This window comes from Trichomycterus rosablanca, chromosome 15, assembly GCF_030014385.1.
Source record: "Trichomycterus rosablanca isolate fTriRos1 chromosome 15, fTriRos1.hap1, whole genome shotgun sequence".
Lineage (NCBI taxonomy): Eukaryota > Metazoa > Chordata > Actinopteri > Siluriformes > Trichomycteridae > Trichomycterus > Trichomycterus rosablanca.
In genome coordinates, this window is record NC_086002.1 from 27,757,942 (window position 1) to 27,782,979 (window position 25,038).

The 25,038-nt window shown below is 42.5% G+C and overlaps 1 protein-coding gene and 1 long non-coding RNA gene across 2 annotated transcripts; both read right to left on the bottom strand.

The window, feature by feature from the left end:
* Positions 1-637: 637 nt before the first annotated feature.
* LOC134329154 (uncharacterized) lies at positions 638-1,153 on the bottom strand. Its single transcript, XR_010014809.1, has 3 exons — positions 1,106-1,153; positions 915-971; positions 638-762 (listed from the first exon to the last, which is right to left on the bottom strand). It is a non-coding gene; the product is annotated as an uncharacterized LOC134329154 (long non-coding RNA).
* Positions 1,154-17,479: 16,326 nt separating this feature from the next.
* LOC134328455 (uncharacterized) lies at positions 17,480-19,953 on the bottom strand. The gene is made up of 11 exons (XM_063009549.1): positions 19,762-19,953; positions 19,571-19,669; positions 19,415-19,462; positions 19,253-19,333; positions 18,997-19,172; positions 18,833-18,902; positions 18,646-18,732; positions 18,460-18,558; positions 18,235-18,312; positions 18,054-18,152; positions 17,480-17,927 (listed from the first exon to the last, which is right to left on the bottom strand). The coding sequence occupies exons 1-11, from the start codon at positions 19,951-19,953 to the stop codon at positions 17,787-17,789; spliced, it is 1,170 nt and encodes a 389-aa protein (XP_062865619.1). The 3' UTR covers positions 17,480-17,786.
* Positions 19,954-25,038: the final 5,085 nt, after the last annotated feature.

Here is a 25,038-nt window from a genome sequence, read left to right on the forward strand (position 1 = left end):
TTCTTAATGTGTAATTTTTAGGAAAAGCAAGGGCATAGGACACAGAAGAGATGTCCTGCAACATACATCAGCACTTGACTATGACACACAAGGTCTCAGACCCAAAGGACAGAAAGATTCTTCTGAGCCAGCACTCTAACAGGTAATTCTTTCTCTGATAGAGCTTTCTAACATGTGCTTCACAGAAAGCTTTCTGCATCACATACATTTGTGTAACAGATACAGCGGACCTCTAAACTGCCCCATGTGCCCAGCAAAAGAGCTGACTCGCCTTGATCAGCATTTAGTAAAATTCCACAAACTGGTAAACAGGTAAACTTAACATATACTTTCAATTACAACCCAACTTTTTACAAAGACCTTACATTAACCCTACATTTTCATTCTAAAAGGCCACTGAAATGAAAGAAAAAATAAAAGAAGCAAAGAAAATGTGCATTAAGAAAAATTTGGCTAACTATCACAAACAGCAGGCAACTGGCAGCATAACAGAGGTCACTATGCTGAAGGAGATAATCAGAAAGAAACGAAGGAAAATTGATTTTCTAAGGGCTCAGCTAAAAGGTAAATAGCACATGACTCATTAACAAGTTAACTTTGATCTGCATACTTACACTAATACATAAAACCCTCAGAAAACTGTTATTATGGTTAGTTGGTGTGTTTTATTTCCTTTACTAGGGCAAAAAATAAAGAGCTTAAATAACAGAGGATCTCAGGACTTCTCCAGTGTTGGGGAAAGATCTGTTCATTTCAGTCAGCCTGTGGAGACAATTGAAAAGAAAAGAAGAATTAAAAAAAGACACATTTCACACTCACAAAACCGCTCCAATGATGGGCAAAAACATTCACAGCTCAAGCACCTTGTGAAAAAAAGTGGAGGTAAAAGGAAAAGAAAATACAACCATCCTCACCTCATTCTTCCAGTGATGCTGAAACACAATGCTGCCCCAAACAAGCTGTGGAAAAACCTGAAAAAAAAAAAGAGCCACCTCGCCGTCAGCAGATACTTCCAGTGATGATGACACATCTTCCAGCTCCAGAGACTCTGTAGAAAGACTGTACAGCAAGTAATAAAAAAAAAGAAAATGTGTTACATCCTCACCAGATTATTTCAGTGATGATGAAACCTTTACTCGACTCAAAACTCCTGCACAGCACCCTGGAAGAAAAGGAAAGTTCACATGAACAATCTTTTCGGTAATTATACATTGTTTCTTCCAAGAAGAAAAATAATAATAATAAAAAAAAAAATAATAATAAAAAAAATACATTGACAATTGTTTGTGATCGTATAGTGGATAAAGATCTTTACTCTCTCTCTAGTAGAGAGGTTTTTTTTTTCTGAAGCTTCACTGAACAGATTTACATTTTGTGACATTTTAGGACAAATGACAACATACCTGCATAAACACACATACAATCCTTTAATTCAGACTGTATTCTGCAACTGCACAAGCTCTATAAAGATAAAAGAAAGATGAGATTAAGCGCATTTGCCCAGTGTAACACGATTGGCGCCAAAAAAATAATCTGGAACTAAAGTTACAAACTATTAAATATGCGCCAATATTTGACAAAAATCACATCAATCAAGTTACATGACTGATATTACTGATCATGTTTGTAGTAATTCACTTTACAAGTACATATGTTCCTTTTAAAATATAAAATAGCTCACAGAGTAAGAGCGCCACTGGAGTAAGGAAAGCGCTGAGGGACAATTATAGGAGCTTTGCAGTTGCGCATGTGTGAAGCAGGGAATTGTAGTCCATTAAAAAACATACAACATATGAACTCATTATTTTTAGAAAATACAAAAAACTAATAATACAAGTAATCGTGTATTATAATAGTATAATATAATATAATAGTATAGTATAATAATGAATTAACTGTTAACAAATAATTTTGCTAGAATTCATTAAAATAAGGGTATTAATATTATAACTTTTTAACTCCGTTACACAGACATGTTCGCATCAGCCAATCCATTATGAAGTTGGTCCTTTCCACACTGTCCATGGAGCTTAAGTCACTGAGCAAACAAATAGTTGTTCATCAACATTCTGTGCCCGAGGAAAAAAATGGTATGCTTACCACCAAAAATGCTATTTTACTCCATGTTATCACAGTCCAAATAACAACACATACATTATTCAGATACAACATTTACACCATTTTCATATGAAATATAGAAAAGTTTTGTAATGTTTAATACATTAATGTTATTTGGATAAAACATTTATATCATTTTAATACAAAATGGATATAACATTTACATCATTTTAATATGAAATATAGAAAAGTTTTGTAATTTTTACTACATTAATGTTATTTAGATATAACATTTACATTATTTTAATATAAAACAGAAAAGTTGTGTAATTTTTCTGCAATTTCATTACACAGTTTTTATATTATGATCAAAGTCCAACTTACAACAACACAAATAATATTTACATATAACATTTGTCATTTTAATATAAAACAGGAAAGATCTGTAATATTTACAACACATAATTTAGATATAACATTTACGTTAATTTACATTAATTTAATATAAAACTAAAAAGATTTGTAATATTTACTACATTAATGTTATTTAGATATAACATTTACATTATTTTAATATAAAATAGATATAACATTTACATAATTTTAATACAATTTTTAATATAAAATAGATATAACATTTACATAATTTTAATACAAAACGTAGAAAAGTTTTGTAATATTTACAACACAAATATAATTTAGATGTAACATTTACATCATTTTAATATAAAGCATAGAAAAATTTTTTAATTTTTCTGCAATTTCATTAAGCAGTTTTATTTATTTATTATGATCAAAGTCCAACATTAATTTAATATAAAATATAGAAGTTTTGTAATTTTTACATTAATGTTATTTAGATATAACATTTACTTCATGTTAATATAAAATATATATAATATTTACATCATTTTAATATAAAACGTAGAAAACTTTTGTAATATTTACAACACCAATATAATTTAGATATAACATTTACATTATTTACATTAATTTAATATAAAACAAAAAAGATTTGTAATTTTTCTGAAATTTCATTAAGCAGTTTTATATATTTATTATGATCAAAGTCCAACTTACAACAACACAAATAATATTTACATATAAAATTTACATCATTTTAATATTAAATATAGAAAAGTTTTTTGTTTTTTTTATAATTGTATTACAGAATTGAATACCTCCAGGTTCTATTATTTACGTTGTGGAACAACAATAATAACAATGTGTCTGCTTCATTTTAGAGCGGCTGATAAGCTTAGATGACTTACAAAAATTCAGAGAAGAAGCAATGAATACCATTCCAAAAATTTTGGGTGAGAGAATAAAAACCCACTTTCAACATCAGCACACTGATCCATGTACTTCTCCACATACTTACCTGTCACTTGTCCCTTTTTCTTCCAGATGACTTAAAAGCTGCACCTGACAACATCAGCCTCCGGCAACTCGTGATTGGGTTTTTGCCGGTTTATGCAGGTTGCATTTCAGGGCACCGTTCCTGCGTCTTTGCCAACATGACCTCTAAAAACATCAAGTCAGCTAAACTGACAACTATGTTATTAATGTAAATGTTGAAGCACCTCATGAGGGACAATTGCCTGACAGTATGATTAAACCATTGTCCTTCAGTGAATCTACATTTGCACAATTAGCATCTGTGTTTCAATCATTTTTTGTGCTTTCAGATACATGACCACAAAACCATGGCCAGCTATGGAAGAGCACAAATTGCCCTCACTAAATCTGAGTTTGACTGGTTTAAAGACTTTGCCAATCTACGCCCACGGATGCCACGCTAAAGGGACAACTGTGACACCCTTTTTTCGGGGTCTGAAATCCGAAAGATTTCCAATTTTGTTTCCATGGCTTGGGTCTATGCAGGGTTACGAAGGGACACAAACATGACAGACATACGGTCTTCTGTAGTCACCCACGGGAGTAATAGTCTTGTGTTTACTTCATGTCATCATTTATTTTGCTGTGTTATAATGTCAATCTTGTGCACAGGCTAAAAATAATTTAACTCAAGAGAAGCGTGAGAAAGTTGTTGAAGCAATGTGCCACAGCTTGAAAACATCTGACAAATTCTATGTGGCCAGCTCGAGCCCGGCACACACTGTTAATGTTTGCTCGCTAGTGAGTAAAGCATGTGAAGTCAACATTCAGGAAGGAGAAGAACCAGGCCATGGAGACACTGAAGACACGGAGTACTGCAGGTACAACCAGATTCAAAACCAGGAGGGTTATTTGGAGAACAACGCTGAGGAGGTAAACGGTGATAATCAGAGGAGGAGCAGTGAGGAGCAGACCCACACCCAGCAGATTCTGTCCAACCAAGGATCTGAGGGAGAAGAGCTCATGAAAGAATCACATGAGAGTTCTGAGACAGAAGAGTCAGGGGTTTGGCCTCCTGAAAGTGAAGATGAGCTGATGCAGCTGGTATTCCGAAAACAATAAACGACACTTCAACATCAGTGGTGATTTCTCTAAGACTGCAAGTGTAGCAGACTTGAACAGGTCGGACAGCTCAGGACACCAACCACACGGAGTCAGAAACTGGAATCTTCACCATTTATTCTGAACATGACATGGGAGCACAATTAGCGCGTATATACACACACACACACACACAAACACACACACACAAACACACACACACACACACACACACACAGTGACATGGACGATTCACGACATTCCAGAATATGTCCAATTACTGCTGATATCTGAAGTCAGTGGTCATAAATGACGACCCTGTCACTTTGAAATCAAATCTGTTCTTGCTGTGGTAACATTTTTTTTCTGCCACTGAAAACAAAATACTCTGGCCTCTCTCCCCATAATATAAATCAATGAAGATTTACAGTCAAAGGACACAATATACAAATAATACTACAACATATTATACTCACCAAAAATAAATAGAAAATATAGAAAAAACATTTATATCACTCACTGTATGCTATATGTTTTTTTTTTCACATTACCAAATGTCATATATATTTACTTAAGTAATAAAAATAACTACATGACCATATTCACTTAGGCCGATGCAGTGACCATATGGTTAAGGATGACAGCTTAAGACTCTTTACTCTTTTAAGCGTTTGTTGAAGAGCTTTCAGTGAGAGATGGAGGAGAGAGCCCATCATTTCTACAGTTATTAACCACATACCACACAGTGAAATACTGTAAATAGTTCTCACAGACAGTATTTTCCACTGCATCATGGCAATTTTATCCAAAGTAAAACAAGTAAACGTTCCATTTTACAAATGACTGTGAGTTTCATGTTTAAAAGCTACGTTAGTCATTGTCTTTATGAACCTGCTGTGGTCAAGAGCAAAGTTTAGGTACATTTACGACACCACAGCGCTAGCATTGTAGCTAATCTGTGGATAGTGGTGATCTCGCTCACACTGTTCATGACATCAGTCAGAGGCTAACATTAGCCGAGTTAACGTTAGTAATTGTTCATTATTAATAATATTAATGGTTAATAAGGCCTGCGACGCTGTAAACTGTGACATCGTTCAACAGTCGCCACAGGATCCTTACAAAACATTGTAATTTTTCAGAAAGATTAGATTTATTTTGAGAATACCGTGTACTGAATTGCACAGAGCTGTTAAATATTCTATTTGTGTGATTACAGGTGAACCACGCTGAATGGATTGTTAATGGAAAAGAACAAGGCAGGTTGAGAAGTGATTCACCTCGCTACGTTTGCTACCCAGGGTCTACCTATAGGAACACCTAGGTTCATTTCATGTTAAGTCTGTGTTTCTGTAACCCTGCATTTCTGAAGCTCATGTCTTATTTCTAATGTAAGTTCACCTACATTCATTGTTCATTGTTGTACTATGCGTTCAATACTGAATTATTCAACAGTAAAAGTGTGTTCTTTTAAATGTATTTTGAAAGTCGCATGGATTAAAGTAAGAATGTTTTTAAGGACATTTTGTGCACGTTTTTGTTAAAAGTGCTTCAAGCGTTTGCAGTGATTTAAATAAACAATCTGATATGTTGCAATAATTGTCTGTGTGGATTAAATAGTAGTATTGTGTAAGATATAAGTAAAAGAAGTACAATGTACAGAGTTCCTAAAATGTATCATTAAATAATAAGAAGTTAACTAATAATTACAGTACTGTACAGTTAAGCCAAGTTTTTACTGTGATGTTACTGTAAAATGCAATTACAGTAACATCAACTTACTGTAAAAGTCAAACACAGTTCTGGTACTGTAAGCAAGAAACAAACAGCAATCAGACAGATTTGAATGATCTCGTTTATGAGCGTGTAAAGAAGTTTTAGAAGGAACTAGAAGCTCTCTCACCTCAAACACGTTCCAGTTGGCATTTCCACGCGGTTGCCAGATTGGCTCATGAAAAACAGCCGACGTTCAGCAGTTCAACGACATTAAAGCAGTCCAGCGACATTAAAGCAGTCCAGCGACATCTCCAAATCAGTCCAATTACTGCTGATATCTGACAATCAGTGGTCATGAACGATGAGTGGCATGCTCGAAAACCTGCCAGTGACCCTGCCACTTTCAAAATCAGATCTGGCAACACTGGCCACCGTTACAGACGTGAACGCAGGCGACCTGGAGCTGTCTATGAAGCGACTCTTATCTCAATTATTAACCCCCGCGGTGCGTTTCAGACGCAGCTTCACTCTTAGCCATCTAAGGACAATAAAAGAGAAGTGCTTCATGACAAAGAACTCACACCGATGGGTCAGCTATTCACAGAGCACGTCCCTCCCAGTCGATTGAACCCCAATTCACACCTGGCGGACTGGGTCAACGACTCACACAGACGAGTCACACCAATTGGCTCTTGGTGAGAAAGTTCAAAGTTAGTGTGATAGATGGCGGAAACCCGGAAGGTACTTTCGACAACGCCACCCCCGGGGGGTATAGGCCCCCGAGGGGAAAAGAGTTTATAATTACAAACGCCCCAAATTGATCACGGTTTCCAAAGTTCACAAGATACCCGCCCAATAGCAAACAAGTCCGTGCAATCAAGACAGAGACAGGGTTCTATTTCTAATCGTATACATATTTATTTACTTTCAAGCGTATTCACAATATATTCTTAAATCTTTTGTTAAAATGGTTACACCCAAACACACACACACATACTCACTTATTTACACACTACTGCGGGTATGGTTAGAGGTAAGCCCACCAGGATAACATGTCAACATACCAAACATACAGAACAAACACCAATACTAGAAAATCAAAATAATAAAAGAAGAAAGGCAAGAGAGGGCTTACCAGCAGGAGGACCGTACTTACGGAGTGGGTCGAAAGGACCACACGTGATCTACACTGCACTGTACACCCAAGTGACGCTACACTACCATAAAGGTGAACTCCGGATACCCACCACCACTGGGTTGGCCCCCACTACTGATCGTCCCCAATCCTGCCAAAGAGAAAGAGAAAAGAAAACAGAAAATATGATTAACACTATACAGTACCCGCCGGGAATAGCTGAGCCCACGGGACCAGCAGTAAAGCAATTTACAAAACAGTGACAGCACACACACACGGTAAGCTATACACCCCAAGCAAATATCACATCCCCAAGAGGGCACAGCAAGGCACCATTACCAACCCAGCAAGTCGTGAGGAACAAAGGTGAGGCCCACACAGGCCCTGAAAACCCAACCACTGCCCCACAGAATGTATATAGAAATCAAAAAGAAAATCAACCAAAGAAATCATAACCCAGAAAATAACTAAATAAATCAATCATCAAACGATAAAATAAAATAAACCAAATCACAAAAACAACATACTCGATAACGAGTGGTTAATACCCACTTACCACCCCACACACCCTCACACATACACTAATTAAAGTTAACCCACACACGCTGCTGTTTGAAATGGCGGCACACGGCCCCTCCCAGTGGGATGCCGCCACAATCCAAAACAAGCAACAGCGTGGAAATATACTATAATAAAAACACAATGAAAGCAGAACAACAGCCGGAGTGGAGCCCGACGATGCAAAGCTGGTTATAAGCCCAGTAGAGGAGAGATGAGAGCACCTGGCAGCCTAAAGTCCAATATTAATGTACACCAAACCCGAATACCCAGCTGGTCTCGGAGACAAAAGTCACGAGTATGGATCCAGAACGCGGGGAGAAAGCGAACTGAATAAACCACTGCAAAGCACAGATAGAGCCCAAAGGAGCCACTTCAGAACGCAGGCCACCGAACGGAATTCCCTCCAGAGAGAAACGTGAAAATACCAACCGTTGCCTCCACAAAAGGATCGCTCGCGAACGAGCAATAACAGCAAAACCAATCCTGATGGCCAGGCGGAACTGCGTGAAACAGCCCGAGCTTGCTCCACTGGTCGTGTCCGCACCGTGAATTTAAAGACTATCGCTAACGCCGAACAACGAGCCAGCGTAATGACGTAACCAACGATGCGACACGGCTGCAGCACACTTAAAGGTACTGGAGCACCACCACAATCTACCCCCCACATCTTTTATCGTCGGCCCGACGATACCACATATACGTCCCCATATCCAAATTGAGGTAACATCAAAAATTTATAGTCGCCCCACAAGGCAACCGATGCGGGTTGGAATGTTGCCCCGCAGTGGCCCGGGTGGTACGACGTGGCAATTGCTCACCCCGACAAGGTTTGCGACCTGGCGGCCAAATGGCCGACGGGCCCGCAGCCGAGCTACTAAAAGGGACATCCTGACTATTCTGACCCAGCCCCTCGCCTCCCCCTGGAGCACAACCTTGGGGGGCGTAAGGCCCAGCAGGAACATATGGGCCGGTGTTACCTACCGGCTCCCCAAGGAGAACGTCTTCCTCACTAGACAGCTCCCCTGAGTCAGTGGGAGTTGATTCTCCAGGTTGGGTCAACCCCAGGTGATTATCAGGGGCATGAGGCCCCACCAGTCCTTTCAGCATACTGCGATGCACGTGCTTCAGTTTTGTCGGGTCACCGACAGGGGCGATGGTATACACGGCCCCAGCTTCCAAAGGAGCACGCACAACCGTGTGTACCAAGGAGCTCCACCGGTCTTGGATTTTATTTCGACCTCGCACGCTGAGGTCACGTACGTACACCAGCTGTCCTACTTTTAAAGCCGGGCTCCGCACCCGTGCATCATGCTTGTCTTTGCGGTATTCCGCCGTCGCTGCCAGACGTTCCCTAGCCCCATCGAATGCCACTTGAAGCCGAGTCTGATGTTCCTGTATCCAATCACACACTCTCCCCTGAGCCGGCGGCCGAACTCGGCCTAGCAGAAAGTCCACTGGCAGTTGCGGCTCCTGTCCAAACATTAGGAAGTGTGGCGATTCTCCTGTGGACTGATGCGGAGTGGTGTTATAGCAGAATAGTACATGTGGCAAGCAAGTAGCCCAGTCGCGCTTACGAGAGACCGGCAGGGTGCGCAGCAGATTGTGCAACGTACGGTTGAACCGTTCGCATTGCCCGTTCCCAGCCGGGTGGTACGGGGTTGTTCGCGACTTCTGGATCCCATACATACTGCAAAGTTGTTGGATTAATATGCCCTCGAAACAGCGCCCCTGGTCGGAATGAAGCCGACCAGGGATACCAAACCTATAGAACCACTCCGTGATCAAGACCTGGGCAACGGTCGGGGCCCGCTGATCCCGTGTTGGAACTGCAATGGAGTACTTACTAAAGACGTCGGTGATTATCAAGACGTTCTCCACCCCACCCGTCGTGGGCTCCAGGACTGTAAAATCAACGGCTACTGTTTCATTAGGCCGAGATGCCAACAAATGGCCCATGAATGTGGAGGCTGGCGGAGCCGTCTCCTTAGCCACCTGGCACCTAGGGCACTCCTCACACCACTGGCGCACCTCTGCAAACATTCGTGGCCAGTAACACCGCTGCCGGACCAACTCAAGGGTCCGATTAGCCCCTTGGTGGCCATGCTGTTGATGGAGTTGTTGCAGGACCTCTGACCGCAAAACAGCTGGCAGAAGCAGCTGACGGCACTCCTCGCGACCACTGTGGTGCAGAACACGTCGATAAAGCACCCCTTCATTTTCGACTAACCGATCCCACTGGCGCAACAGGACGAGAGCCAAGGGCGAAAGGGTTTCCCTTTCTTCACGATTTGGCCGCCTACGATCCTTCCAAAAGACCAGGACCGACTGAATAATAGGGTCACTTGCCTGTAAAGCGCGCAAATCTGGGGAAGCATGGGATGGCAATACCGAGACCACCAACTGGGAAGCTGTAACGCGGTCTCCCCAAGCCGCTACCTGTTGCAGCAACCTGGGGACCGCCGTCCCTGAGGCCAGGTCACCTGCCCCCTCTCCATCAGGTTGGTATTGCCGCGAAAGCGCGTCGGCATTACGGTTGGACTTTCCTGATCGGTATTTAAGTTCAAAATCGAACGAGGCTAACTGTGCAGCCCATCGATGTTCTACGGCCCCTAGCTTCGCAGAGGTGAGATGGCTCAAAGGGTTATTATCTGTGTAAACTAAGCACTTCTGCCCCAGGAGATACTCCCGGAATTTCTCTGTAATCGCCCACTTTAGGGCAAGAAACTCAAGTTTCATGGAGCTATAATTGCTCATGTTTCGCTCCGTCGGTCTCAAGGTCCTACTGGCGTACGCAACAGGCCGAACCTTGCCATCCACCTCCTGAGAAAGTACCGCACCTAAGCCACTATAGCTTGCGTCTACTTCCAGGATGAATGGCCGGCTAAAGTCCGCATACGCCAGTACTGGTGCAGCGACGAGCTTATTTTTAAGCCCGTCGAAACTTACCTCACACTCCCCCGACCAGGCGTCCTGAAACTGCTGCCCTGAGGCCCGTCTGGATCGGCTCCCGCTTAATCCAGCTACCAACCGATGTAATGGGGCCGCCAATTTTGCAAAACCTTCGACGAAACGTCGATAATAGCTGGCGAAGCCAAGAAATGAGCGAAGCTCAGACACGTTGGTAGGTCGCCGCCATTTTGAAACTGCTTCCACCTTATCAGGGTCGGTGGAGACCCCCTGCTGGGAAATCACATGCCCCAAGTAACGAACCTCGGGTTTGAAAAACGCACACTTCCCCAGCTTGGCCTTCAGTCCCTCTGCCTGCAACCGGGTCAAAACCATCTCCAGGCGTTGTAGATGTTGTGCTACGGTGGACGAAAAGATCACGATATCGTCAAGATACAGCAGAACAGACTGACACTGTTGGTCGCCGAACATACGTTGCATCAATCTTTGAAACGTGCCCGGCGCGTTGCAAAGCCCAAACGGCATTCTGTTCCATTCGAACAACCCGAACGGTGTACAAAATGCCGTCTTGGCCCGATCGCCCTCCGACACGGGGACTTGGTTGTACCCACTGGCTAAATCCATTGTGGAAAACCAGCGGGCACCCCCCAACATGTCCAACGTCTCCTCAATTCGAGGAAGAGGGAAGGCATCCTTCCGAGTCCTCGCATTTAACAAGCGATAATCCACGCAAAGCCGTAAGCTTCCATCCTTTTTCCTAACTAGAACCAGGGGAGAAGCAAATGGACTACTGCTCTCTCTTATGACCTTCGCCTGGAGAAGCTGGTTGATGTGAGTTTTCACAGCCTCGTAGTCGGAAGGAGCAATGCGCCTATAGCGCTGTCGGACCGGGGTCTGATCTAACATTGGGATATCGTGGGAAATTAAGGTAGTACACCCCAAATCTCCCTCATGGGCAGAGAAGACTGAGGAATACCTCAAAAGCAGTGCACGAACCTCTGCCTGTTCCTCGGCAGACAGGGGCGACAAATCCACAGCCCCAATTTGTTCCTCCACTGACAACGGGGCAGGCGATTGGGAACAAATAGTGGCAGTAACCGAATGAACCTCCACCACATCTCGTGGCAAACTAACAATGGACACAGTGCTCAGAAGTCCAAGCCTAGTACGGGGGTAGAGCAAAATGTCCGTACAACCAACGTTGACTACAGGGACCTGCACGGAACCACGCGTCACTTGCACAAGGGCTGGAGAAACCAGCAACCCCCCTGGCAATCCACAATCTGCGGGCTCGAAAAGCGTGCCGAATCCAGAATGACACTCGGGACAGGTGGCCGGGATCAACTTCATAGTCCCCCCCGGAACCCGCCACGGCCTTCGACCCCCAACGTTCACAGTGCCACTGGTCCTGATCATAGGCTGGACTTCAGCCTGATGGCAGTGCTGCAACGCTCTCACCACCGGCTGTGGGGCTGTAGACACAGATGGAAGATCGAAAAGCGTGGGGCCATGTTGCCCGAACAGTTCCTGATAACACCTACTAATCACATTCATGCCAAGAACCCCTGGAATTTTAGCGGCCATGCCCCCCAAGGGGTCACGAACAACCAGAACACCGCAGTCACGCATACTTTTTCCACAGAGCTCGACATCTAGTTCCAAATAGCCCAAATATGGAATCTCTAGACCATTAGCGGCTCGAAGTTGTAACCAATGACATGATTGTAAACGCTCCTGCCCCAGAGGTTCAAAATGGGCCGAGAAGAAACTTTCAGTGATGGTCGACACCATAGACCCTGTGTCAATAAGACATGGAACATGAACCCCACCCATCAAGACAAGCAAATGTGGACAGTTGGAAAGTAAAGCATTAGCAACAGTAAGGGGATCAAACGCAGTGCCTGAGCCAAGAAAAGCCCCCTCCGGACTGTGACTCTTCAGTCCGGCGGGCATCAGTTTTCCGATGGCTGATTCAGGTGGGGAGGCCGATGCTCAAGAGGCCTAGGGCCTCTATTAGGAGGGACTGGTGGGGGCCCACCACTCGCTCCCCGTCACAGTCCCCAGCATAGTGGCCTGATTGACGGCAGCGTCTGCAGATGATAGGTCCTTCCCAGGGAGATCGACCACGCCTCTGTGGCTCCCCCCGTGCAGCCGCACCGTGAGAAAGACTCTGAAGCTGAGCCTGTTGTTGTTGCACCAACTCCATAAGCTTTGCCACGTCAGCCTGTAATTTTTCCATATCAGACCTTGTCGGGGGCCCACCGCGAGAATCACTACTCACGGAACAAGATGTACCAGGGACCCCGAAGACTCGATCGCTGGAGGGTAAAGAGCAACTACGCGGCCGTAGGGGTTCAGCCGAGCCCTCCCGTTCCCAACGAATTGCTTCCTTACGAACCTCAATCAGCGTGGCCAACGGTTTAGTCCGGATGAAGCTTTTCAAGTCACGACGCAGAGCACCCTCACTAACATGTTCCACAAACTGATCACGCAGAATAACATCTGCATTAAGAATCCCCTCGGGCGCGCTCCGTCTAACCTTATCCATTAGGGTCATCAAGGCGATAGAAAACTCAAGAAGCGACTCCCCCTCTTGCTGTTTCCGAGAAAAGAATGCCTCCTGCAAGGCAACGTATGACTGTGGACAACAGTAAAGCTCCTGCAAGATGCCAAAAATGGTCTCCGGGTTTTCTTTTTCCTCCCTGGACCTATATCGAATCTCTTCCCGCGCCTCGCCCTCCAAATTATCAAAAAGAAAATAGGCTTTGTCAATGGTAGACAAGCAACGAGCCCGCATACAGGCCTCCGCTTCCTCCTTCCACGCCTCGATACTTATGCCTACATTTCCCCTAAACACTGGGCACTTCTTTTCCCTAGGGATAAAGACTAGACGTTCGGTAGTGGATACAGTTGGAGCACTAGCCCTGGACGTACTCGCATCTATAGCTTGGTCAGAGCGAGCCGCCTTTAAGCGCTCATGTTCAGCTCTCAACTGGGCCAACTGGTCCCTAAGTTGTTGCGTTTCCTCCGACATGTTATACGAAGGCACCAAACAAATTTTTACGTATTCAAAAACTCACGAAAAATAACTGGGCAGAGCTCCAAGGGACTACAGGCTCCCAGCACCGGCTGCTGTTCTGCTTCTAAAAGAAAAAAAAACTCACGCCACTCACTCAGCGATGCTCATTCATTCAACCATATAACAACTTTATATTACAAACATGAAACAACAGATAACAGAACCAATGTCTCTGCTTTCATGCATATCCTGCCGACCAACGCCAATTTGTGATAGATGGCGGAAACCCGGAAGGTACTTTCGACAACGCCACCCCCGGGGGGTATAGGCCCCCGAGGGGAAAAGAGTTTATAATTACAAACGCCCCAAATTGATCACGGTTTCCAAAGTTCACAAGATACCCGCCCAATAGCAAACAAGTCCGTGCAATCAAGACAGAGACAGGGTTCTATTTCTAATCGTATACATATTTATTTACTTTCAAGCGTATTCACAATATATTCTTAAATCTTTTGTTAAAATGGTTACACCCAAACACACACACACATACTCACTTATTTACACACTACTGCGGGTATGGTTAGAGGTAAGCCCACCAGGATAACACGTCAACATACCAAACATACAGAACAAACACCAATACTAGAAAATCAAAATAATAAAAGAAGAAAGGCAAGAGAGGGCTTAACAGCAGGAGGACCGTACTTACGGAGTGGGTCGAAAGGACCACACGTGATCTACACTGCACTGTACACCCAAGTGACGCTACACTACCATAAAGGTGAACTCCGGATACCCACCACCACTGGGTTGGCCCCCACTACTGATCGTCCCCAATCCTGCCAAAGAGAAAGAGAAAAGAAAACAGAAAATATGATTAACACTATACAGTACCCGCCGGGAATAGCTGAGCCCACGGGACCAGCAGTAAAGCAATTTACAAAACAGTGACAGCACACACACACGGTAAGCTATACACCCCAAGCAAATATCACATCCCCAAGAGGGCACAGCAAGGCACCATTACCAACCCAGCAAGTCGTGAGGAACAAAGGTGAGGCCCACACAGGCCCTGAAAACCCAACCACTGCCCCACAGAATGTATATAGAAATCAAAAAGAAAATCAACCAAAGAAATCATAACCCAGAAAATAACTAAATAAATCAATCATCAAACGATAAAATAAAATAAACCAAATCACAAAAACAACATACTCGATAACGAGTGGTTAATACCCACTTACCACCCCACACACCCTCACACATACACTAATTAAAGTTAACCCACACACGCTGCTGTTTGAAATGGCGGCACACGGCCCCTCCCAGTGGGATGCCGCCACAATCCAAAACAAGCAACAGCGTGGAAATATACTATAATAAAAACACAATGAAAGCAGAACAACAGCCGGAGTGGAGCCCGACGATGCAAAGCTGGTTATAAGCCCAGTAGAGGAGAGATGAGAGCACCTGGCAGCCTAAAGTCCAATATTAATGTACACCAAACCCGAATACCCAGCTGGTCTCGGAGACAAAAGTCACGAGTATGGATCCAGAACGCGGGGAGAAAGCGAACTGAATAAACCACTGCAAAGCACAGATAGAGCCCAAAGGAGCCACTTCAGAACGCAGGCCACCGAACGGAATTCCCTCCAGAGAGAAACGTGAAAATACCAACCGTTGCCTCCACAAAAGGATCGCTCGCGAACGAGCAATAACAGCAAAACCAATCCTGATGGCCAGGCGGAACTGCGTGAAACAGCCCGAGCTTGCTCCACTGGTCGTGTCCGCACCGTGAATTTAAAGACTATCGCTAACGCCGAACAACGAGTCAGCGTAATGACGTAACCAACGATGCGACACGGCTGCAGCACACTTAAAGGTACCGGAGCACCACCACAATCAGCTTAAAACAGGTGCTGATCGAACGTGAACGCTTTTTTTTTTTCTTAGTTATTCATTGATAAATATTTCAGTTTCTATTATTTGATCACAGTCGAGCAGTGTTCATCTCTGTTTGTGCTGTTCAGCCTGGCAAAATAAATGGCAAAGAGCCAAAGATACAATTCTGAGTTGTGAGATCTGTACATTGTGTTGTATTGTATAATTGATGTCAAAGTACAGTAATTACAGTCAAAGTAAACCAAGTTCAGAGTAAAACTGTTTAACAAGTTTGCAGTGAAACTGTTAAAGGTCACAGTAAAAGAATCAGGTTTACAGTTTTACTATGAAATTGTTTATAGTAGAACTGTAAAATAATTCATGGTCGAACTGTGCTAGTTTGTAGCGGATTACTATGAAAGTTCACAGTAAAACCATGAAGTGGCCAAATTGCCATCAACTCATAGTAGAACTGTAAAATATTTCACAGTTTTACTATGAACTTTTGTTTTATAGTAAAACTGTGAAATAATTCATGGTTTTAATGTGAAAGTTCATAGTGGAACTGTCAACTACATGACTATGAAATTTCACAGTAAAACCATGAAGTGGCCAAATTGCCATCAAAACTCCATAGTAGAACTGTAAAATATTTCACAGCTTTACTATGAAATTTCACAGTACAATTTCTTCCTGGGTGTACAGAACAAGGAGAGATCTTTGGACAGACACAAGTGTTGCTGCCAGCAAAGGGGTTTTAGACAGCGGTGATGTGCTGCTCCTTTTTAAAAGCATGAAAAATGTGTTCCTGTTGATGAGCACTGGACTAGAACTTTAGGAGATCAGTGTCAGATTCACTTATCAGTGCATGTTTGCATGAACAGAATCATTTTTGTGAAAAGCGTTGTTGTCACATGAGATCCGACCCTGTGGTTTGGGTCAGGTTGACTGCAGTGACTGGTTTCCTCGAATGTTGCTGGGCAAAATGGGTCCATTTTAAAGGGTCATTTTGATCATTTCTCTTTATATGCGTACGTTCTCAGCTGAGTTGCAGGCCTGAAATGCACGAATGGACTTTTAGTCATGACTGAAAAGAAGAAGTTGACGAGACAAAACACAAAATATCTCAGGCTCATCCTGTCTGCAGTGAAATACAAGTCAAAATAAATGTGAGGAGCTCTGTGTTTGTATTTGATATGCATTTTCCACACTGTCCCAACTCTTTCTGATTTGGGCTTGTAGAATCAGACATAGAACCAGACCAGAATGTGATCTCAAACGTAACTGTACATTTTGTCAATAAAAATGAGACACAGCGAACACATTGATTCAAAAGCAGTTTATTTAACTAAGAATTAAAAACACAATACACGAGTGGGCGGCGCGGTGGCAAAGTGTGTGGCGCTGTCGCCTCGCAGCAGGAAGGTCCGGGTGGGGCGGTCCTTTCCGCGTGGAGTTTGCATGTTCTCTCCGTGTCCGTGTGGGTTTCCTCCGGGTGCGCCAGTTTCCTCCCACAGTCCAAAGGCATGCGAGTGAGGTGAACTGGAGACACTCGGTTGTCCGAGACTGTGTTTGATATAAACTAAGTGTACCTGGTGTAATGTGTGTAACAACTGTTCGTGTCATGAATGGAACCAAAAGTGTAAAACATGACGTTAAGACCCTACTAAACAAACAATACACAAGTTTGCAAAAGGAAATGTACGTACTAAAATGCTTTTAACCCAAAACACATCTCTAAATAATTCATTTCTATTGTGGAATCACTATCATTCATAAACAACTTGACATGAATCACACTAAATATCTTACAAGCATTATGATGATCAGTGGTAATAAAACTGACTAAAGAGCTCTAAAATACTCTAATAAACCTGTGAAAGAGAAGCACGAATAACGTTAGTGTATCTTCATTATAAAAATGATAAAAAAAAACGGCATACTTACCACCTTTGAGAAACCTGAGCAACAAGAACCTGATAACAAGAGTGTTCCTAATAAAGTGAGCTGTTAAATCTAAACATTCTATCTATGTGTAAAAATGAAGACAGGAAGAGACTAAAGGGTTGCTCAGTATTTCTTCGTGGTCTGCAGCATCTGCCGGACGTGCCGCTTCAGGAGCTCCAGCACCACATGAGCCAGGCCTTTAGGATCTTCATAAAGCTCTAGTGGCTGCGAGAAAACCACTCGGAGGAACTCCGTCAGCTGATCCTATTAACCAAAACACACACACGCACGCACGCACGCACACACAATTTCCAACATAGCATCACTGAGAATAAAAACTCTCCTTCATGATGTGTAACGTGGGGTGAGGTGAAATGTCGGACACTTTACCTGAAGAACCGTGAAGCACCGCTGGGCTACAGGCTCCCAGATCTCAGGGTCCCAACTCATGATGTGCTGGAAAAGTTGGTCCAAGAATCCTCCATCCATCTTTGAAGAGGAAGAATAATAAACTCTTACTTCATGGAGATTGATCATAGGACCAGATAAAAGCTGCTGATAAGTCGCTTACAAACTCTGGCGCAGAGTCGTACAGGAACCAGCCGAAGAGGACGAGCTCATACAGCACGTCCAGAAAGTTCAAGTGTAGCTGAAAGTAGAAAGTTAAAATAATAATAATGATAATAATAATAATAATAATAATAATAATAAAACTAAGAACAATCCTAATATGAATCCAGCTGTGGAACTTTGGGGCTGGTAGGTACCTCTATACAGAGAAACCTTTTGTTTTTACCTGTACCTCCAGCATCTCCAGCTCGACTGAGCTCTGATTGGCTGCTCCTTTTAGCAAGCGAATCAGAGCCTCGTAGGAAAGCTGCACCTCCAGCACATCCTGTCCAAAAAAGAATCCCATTCTTAATACACACACCGCTTTGTTTCTTTAGGTCACTGCTTCAGGTAACCTGGTGAAGTCAGTCACCTGCTTGTTCAGAGCTGCTAGGTGCATCACCAGCTCTTTGCCGCTCACAAACAGCAAGTTCTGGAGGTGAACGCTGGTCAACAGGGTCTGAACAGGAGATGAAGCACAAGGTCAGAACAGAAGGAAATCTGTAAGTGTGGTAACATCTGGCGATCGGAAAGACGGGAGAGGTTCAGGGTGTACTCACAGAGAACGCCTCACGGAGCGCAGGCAGCTTCAGGGCGACGCCTGTGATGCCGCAGTCTTGGAGGTGGCAGCTAAAGAACAATGTCAGAATGAGTCTTTCTGCGAAACTCTGTCAGCCATTTATAAAATACTACTAGAATGACCTGAAGAATGACGATCCTATACCTGATAAATGGCACCTCGCTCTCCTCAGGAGACAGACTCTCCTCACTGCCATCAGAGTCGGTCTCGGAGTCCATGTCCGGCGTATAAAAGGTGGAGCTCTTCACGCAGTGAGCGGCGTCCTCCTGTCCATCGGCCCACAGCTGCCTGCAGTCCCTGGTCACCTCGTGGAAGCTTTGCTGAGAATAAAACCAATGTCAACATGTTGGACAAACCGGAGACAAAAATGCATCACATCTGGGCAGTGTCACGAATTTACCACACGGTCCTCCAGCAGGACATTCACCAGGGTCTCCAAGCGGCGACAGGACACGAAAGCAGTCACCGTTCCAGAAATACTCTGAAAGGAAGATATTGCATCATTTAGACAAATGTGCACTTTTCACACAAGGTTTAAGCACCTGTATAGACAGGCTCTCACCTGTATGCCGGTGAATGAAACCTCACCGGCGGTGTAGTAGGGGAAGCCCTGCAAAAAAAAAAAAAAGAGTATTTCAACTTAAACTCAAAACATACGACTGCACACAAATCCTCGTCTAATCGAAACAAAGCTGGAACGTGAACGATGTGCTCTTACCAGATGATTAACACGGCAGGTGTCAGCAGTGGTGAACAACCACTGCTGGATCTCTGAGCCTTGTACCACGCACACAAAGCATCGTCTGAGCTGCACTGACTACATAAACAAACACAAAAGCATAGATTAGTAGTCATGAACTGGAGGACACGTTTGTGTTACGCCTGCAACACTGCAACACATTCGAATACCTCAGACTGAGAACGGTGACGTTCGGTAGAGAGGAACCGGATTATTCTGGATGCGCTCTGCAGTTCGCAGTTGCCAGAATGCTGTAAAATGACGGCACAGAGATCAGAAATCTTTCTTTTCAAAACAGTGTCATCGCACACATCGAACAACCTAAACAATACAAATTCGAGACGAGAGGGACCCTGACCCATCACTGGGCCTCGACTGGGTTTTGAATCCGTGGCCCTTTAGGGCCTCCCATTAAACCACAACCATTTCATTCACTAATACTGTGTCACAAGTAATGACCATCACATCTCTCCCATCCCTAATCTAAAGTACAAGAACCACTACCGGAATCACGGCTTCCTCTGTGGGCAGTGGGTCAGCGGCCACCAGTTGCCAGTTTGGCGTGTCGACCTTAAGAATGAACACATACACACACAAAAAAATGAATATGAAGTAATGCGATGCTAACGGACCGGGGAGGGGGGGGTGTGTTGTTTACCATTCGTGGCCGGCTCAGAGAGCTCAGGTGGCGGGTTGGCTCTGCGCCAACGCCGGTAATAAATCAAGCCGGCTGAACTTAAAAGCAGCACACCAGCCGCGCACGCCACCTTCCTGAGACTTCCCTCAGTGATGTTAGGCAGGAATTTGACAAGGTCCATGTGGTTTTGTACTGTCAAAACTGTAAAAAAACAGAGAAATGTGTTGAGCGCTTGAAAACACGTCTAACTCGCAGAGAAGCAGAAACACTACTGAAGGCGGTTACTAAGGGCTCTGCCTTTACCAACCCGAGTACCGGTCACGTGTTCATCACCGAATCATTTCATGAAATCAGAAACGTGTCTGACATCATGATATTTCATTACATTTAAAAAGTTCTTAAAAGCAGATATTTAATAACAAAACTCATAACAACTAATAATAATAATAATAATAATAATTGGTTTCATTCTAGGAGTCGATCTGAGTCAGTGTACCGATTCCACGCTAAAACAATAAAGAGTCGATTCATCGACGTGTTCAATTAAACGAACCGATTCCACGGAACTATCCAGTGTAGATTGGACGCGAAACGGGCATTAGCGCTTTAAAAACATTACAAAGCTTTTAATAATTGTATTTACATAACAAACTTTACCATAGGAATATTTTTTTTATTATTTTCAAGTTTCTAAACATGCACAAACTTTGCAAATTGCAATATTGTGCAAGTAATACCGTCACAGTGGTACAATACAGTATTTAGTGCGTGTGCGTGTGTGTGTGTGTGTACAACACGTTAACAACACCTGTACAACATTACACATATGAAATGAGGTTGAGAATGTCTTTTAGGAAAACCAAAGAGTTTGTCTGGAACAAATCAGGCGCACATAACTAAACTTGTACTTACCTTCACCTTGCACTACTTCCAGCATCTGCATGTACAGAGAGACGCACAGCTGGATGATCCTGGATGCGGTGTGTGCTGCCATTTCAGCCCGAAGAAGATTTCTTTTGTCATGCCGCCAAGTTTTCCACTGGATGTTCGCCTGATGTCCGAGCTTCTTTCGTCTCGTTTTCAGCCAATAAACATCCAACAACCATTCAAACTGCACGAATTGATTCTGCAAGTAAGCCAGGAACAAACAGCAATCAGACAGATGTGAAAATGATCTCGGTTCATCGTTGGTTGACGCTGTTGCTTAACTGCGACGTTCATCTGCGGGGACAAACCAACCAAGGGAGCGTCTAAAAAGAGCAGGAAAGAGAAAAGCTTCATAAGTGCTACAGGTTGTACTAGTGACACACACACACACACACACACACACACACACACACACACACACACAGTGACATGGACGATTCACGACATTCCAGAATATGTCCAATTACTGCTGATATCTGAAGTCAGTGGTCATAAACCATGACGACCCTGTCACTTTGAAATCAAACATTGATATAACATTTATATCACTCACTGTATGCTATATGTTTTTTTTTTCACATTACCAAATGTCATATATATTTACTTAAGTAATAAAAATAACTACATGACCATATTCACTTAGGCCGAGGCAGTGACCATATGGTTAAGGATAACAGCTTAAGACTCTTTACTCTTTTAAGCGTTTGTTGAAGAGCTTTCAGTGAGAGATGGAGGAGAGAGCCCATCATTTCTACAGTTATTAACCACATACCACACAGTGAAATACTGTAAATAGTTTTTACAGACAGTATTTTCCACTGCATCATGGCAATTTTATCCAAAGTAAAACAAGTAAACGTTCCGTTTCACAAATGACTGTGAGTTTCATGTTTAAAAGCTACGTTAGTCATTGTCTTTATGAACCTGCTGTGGTCAAGAGCAAAGTTTAGGTACATTTACGACACCACGGCGCTAGCATTGTAGCTAATCTGTGGATAGTGGTGATCTCGCTCACACTGTTCATGACATCAGTCAGAGGCTAACATTAGCCGAGTTAACGTTAGTAATTGTTCATTATTAATAATATTAATGGTTAATAAGGCCTGTGACGCTGTAAACTGTGACATCGTTTAACAGTCGCCACAGGATCCTTACAAAACATTGTCATTTTTCAGAAACATTAGATTTATTTTTGAACTGTTAAATACACTGAGAAATATCCCAGTGGGCTGATAAATGCAGAATTCAAAAGAATCACCACCATCCCACTTCAGTCTAAGCTTCTGTCTCAGCTGGACCCCCTCTGATGCAGCTGTTCTGAAAGAGAGGAGGACACCTAACTAGGGAGGAGGCTCTGAACAATTATTGATCAAAAGGTAGATGTAAGTGATTCACAGTTATGAGAAACCTAGATAAGTTTTAATTATTGACAATGGGGTTGTTTTTTTTTTTTTTTTGCTAGAATTGTATATTATCAGGAGCATATTTTATTACTGGCTTGTTTATTTGAGCACAGATTATAGAGAGACGATCACGTGTGTAGAGAAGCGCACTTTTCCTTTGACTATGCAATCCCTAAAGGGACAAAATGCACTTGAAACTAAAACACATACATCAAACATGAGCTCACTACATAGACAGCATTTTATGTCATCCTGACATTTTTATGTCGTCAAGGCTGTGCAAATTCTTCGATGCCATAACGTGCTTCCTTAATTCAAAGTGCTAAAGTGACTGAATAAACAGAGAGCGTCCTTTCTTCCTTAGCGGACAAATGCAGGAAAACGTACGAGTTTTTTTCAAATGTAAATCGATTTTTATTGATTTTTCGTTTCTATAAAGGTGTACGAGTGTCATTTATGTGTAAATGCAGGTGGTTTAAATGACCTGAGGCTAACTGTGTTGGCTTAGTAAGTAAAAGCTGTGGTGACATAATGGCTGTCTAAGTAATCTAAGTATTGTGTCTGAATAACCTCCTTTATAAGTTCGATGTTAAACAGACCCATTGTCAGCACACTACACCACAGAAGAGTCTCTTACACTAGTTATGATGCTAAAAGAAGCTTCAAGGCGAAGAAGATTTTCATGTGATGATGATGTGAAAGCAGCGCTGCATCAGTGGCTACACACTGAACCAAAATCATTTTTTGCTGATGGCATTAAAAAGTTGGTACGACGCTGAATAATGCATCAGAAGGTGATGTACTTTTTTTTGTAATAAATACAGTTTTAAAAAGTGCAGAAACTTTTTGAAGAACCCTCGTACATACAGATATACACTTAATTCTGTTAAAATACAACTCAGATATAAAGTTCCATGAGCTGGTGGAGCTCAGTGTATGAAGATGTTAAGTAACTGTAACGTTTAGGGTGCAGGGTTGGATTGTAACAGTCAGTATTGTATATGTTCATGTTCTGGTTGGTATTGCAGGTGTAAACAGTTTAAATGCTCGTGGATAAAAACTGTTCTTAAATCTGGTGGTTCTGGCTCAGATGTTACGGTACGTCTCTCCAGATGGCAGTGGCTGAAACAGGAAGTGGCTGGGGTGTGTGAGGTCAGAGGATATATTGCTGGCTTTTCTCACACATCTCTTGTTGTAAATGTCCAGTATGGTTGGGAGTGCAGTTGCTGTGATGTGCTGGGCAGTTTTCACCACTCTCTGAAGGGTCTTGTGTTCAGCAGCAGTGGTGCTGCCGTACCAGACTGTGATGCAGCTTGTCAGGATGCTCTTCACAGTGGATCTGTAGAAGCTGCAGAGGAGCTGCTGTGGCTGATTGAATGAAGTTCATTTTAATAAAACAAGTTAGATTTTCAGACCTAATTATGGTACCATGAACATAATGAAATTACTTCAGAGTTACATTATACCTTTAAATAATGGCAATTAAAATGTAGCTGACATTACAATTTGTGACATGATGAAATTGCTTTAGCGTTACACAGTAACTTGATTTTACAGTAATGGGAAATAATATCTTGCATCAACATGATTCATTTAAATAGTTTAAATGTGAATGAAATATTTTGTCTTGACAAGGAAAATGATATCAGTTGGCCATATTCTGATCATGTGGGACTGATGTACACATTAATATCAAGTTAATTTAAAGAATTGTTTTTTTTCCCAGTGTATAGTTGTCTTTTTTGAAACGTCCACACCTCTGTAAATGGGTTTAAATCATAATTCATTATGATATTAATAATAATAATAATATGTACTAGTAGTTATATTTACATAGAATAGTAGAATGTGGAATCTCTCCGCTGGACTGAGGGAAATTAAAAGAGCTGTTTATTCAATATACTGCAACATTTCTTAATGTACAATAGTGTATGTAACAATCTTGTTCTTCACCTTTTTTCATTTATAAAGTGTACAAGCAAACGTAATCAAACAAAATGCAATTTTACCTGTAACCAACTAATACAAATAAAAGGTTTTTGTTATTGTGTCTTTTGAAGACGTGACACCTAAAAAGTTCAATATTGTGAGGAACATGGAGAACAAAAAGCTTTATTTATTTATACATGCCTGACACTGTGTTTATCATATACAGCCTTCTGCAAAAGTTTGTGCCCCTCAAATTTTATATCTGATCAAGTGAAAATAAGTTAAAACAACACAATGTACAGGAGACTAATGTAATGGTGGCATTTCCTGCACATTTTAATGCACTGATTATTTCTGATTCTTTACTAAACTGAACATATTAGAGGGAAACACACCTAAATGTGACGAGCCTTTGTGTTATTTTCAGTCAGCAGTAGTTTTGCTCCTTGCAATTCTCTCATGAACATCATTTTTGTCCAGTGTCTTTATTTTAGTGGAATGGTGTACATTGATCTTAACTGAGACCTGCAGATCTCAAGATGTTCATCTGT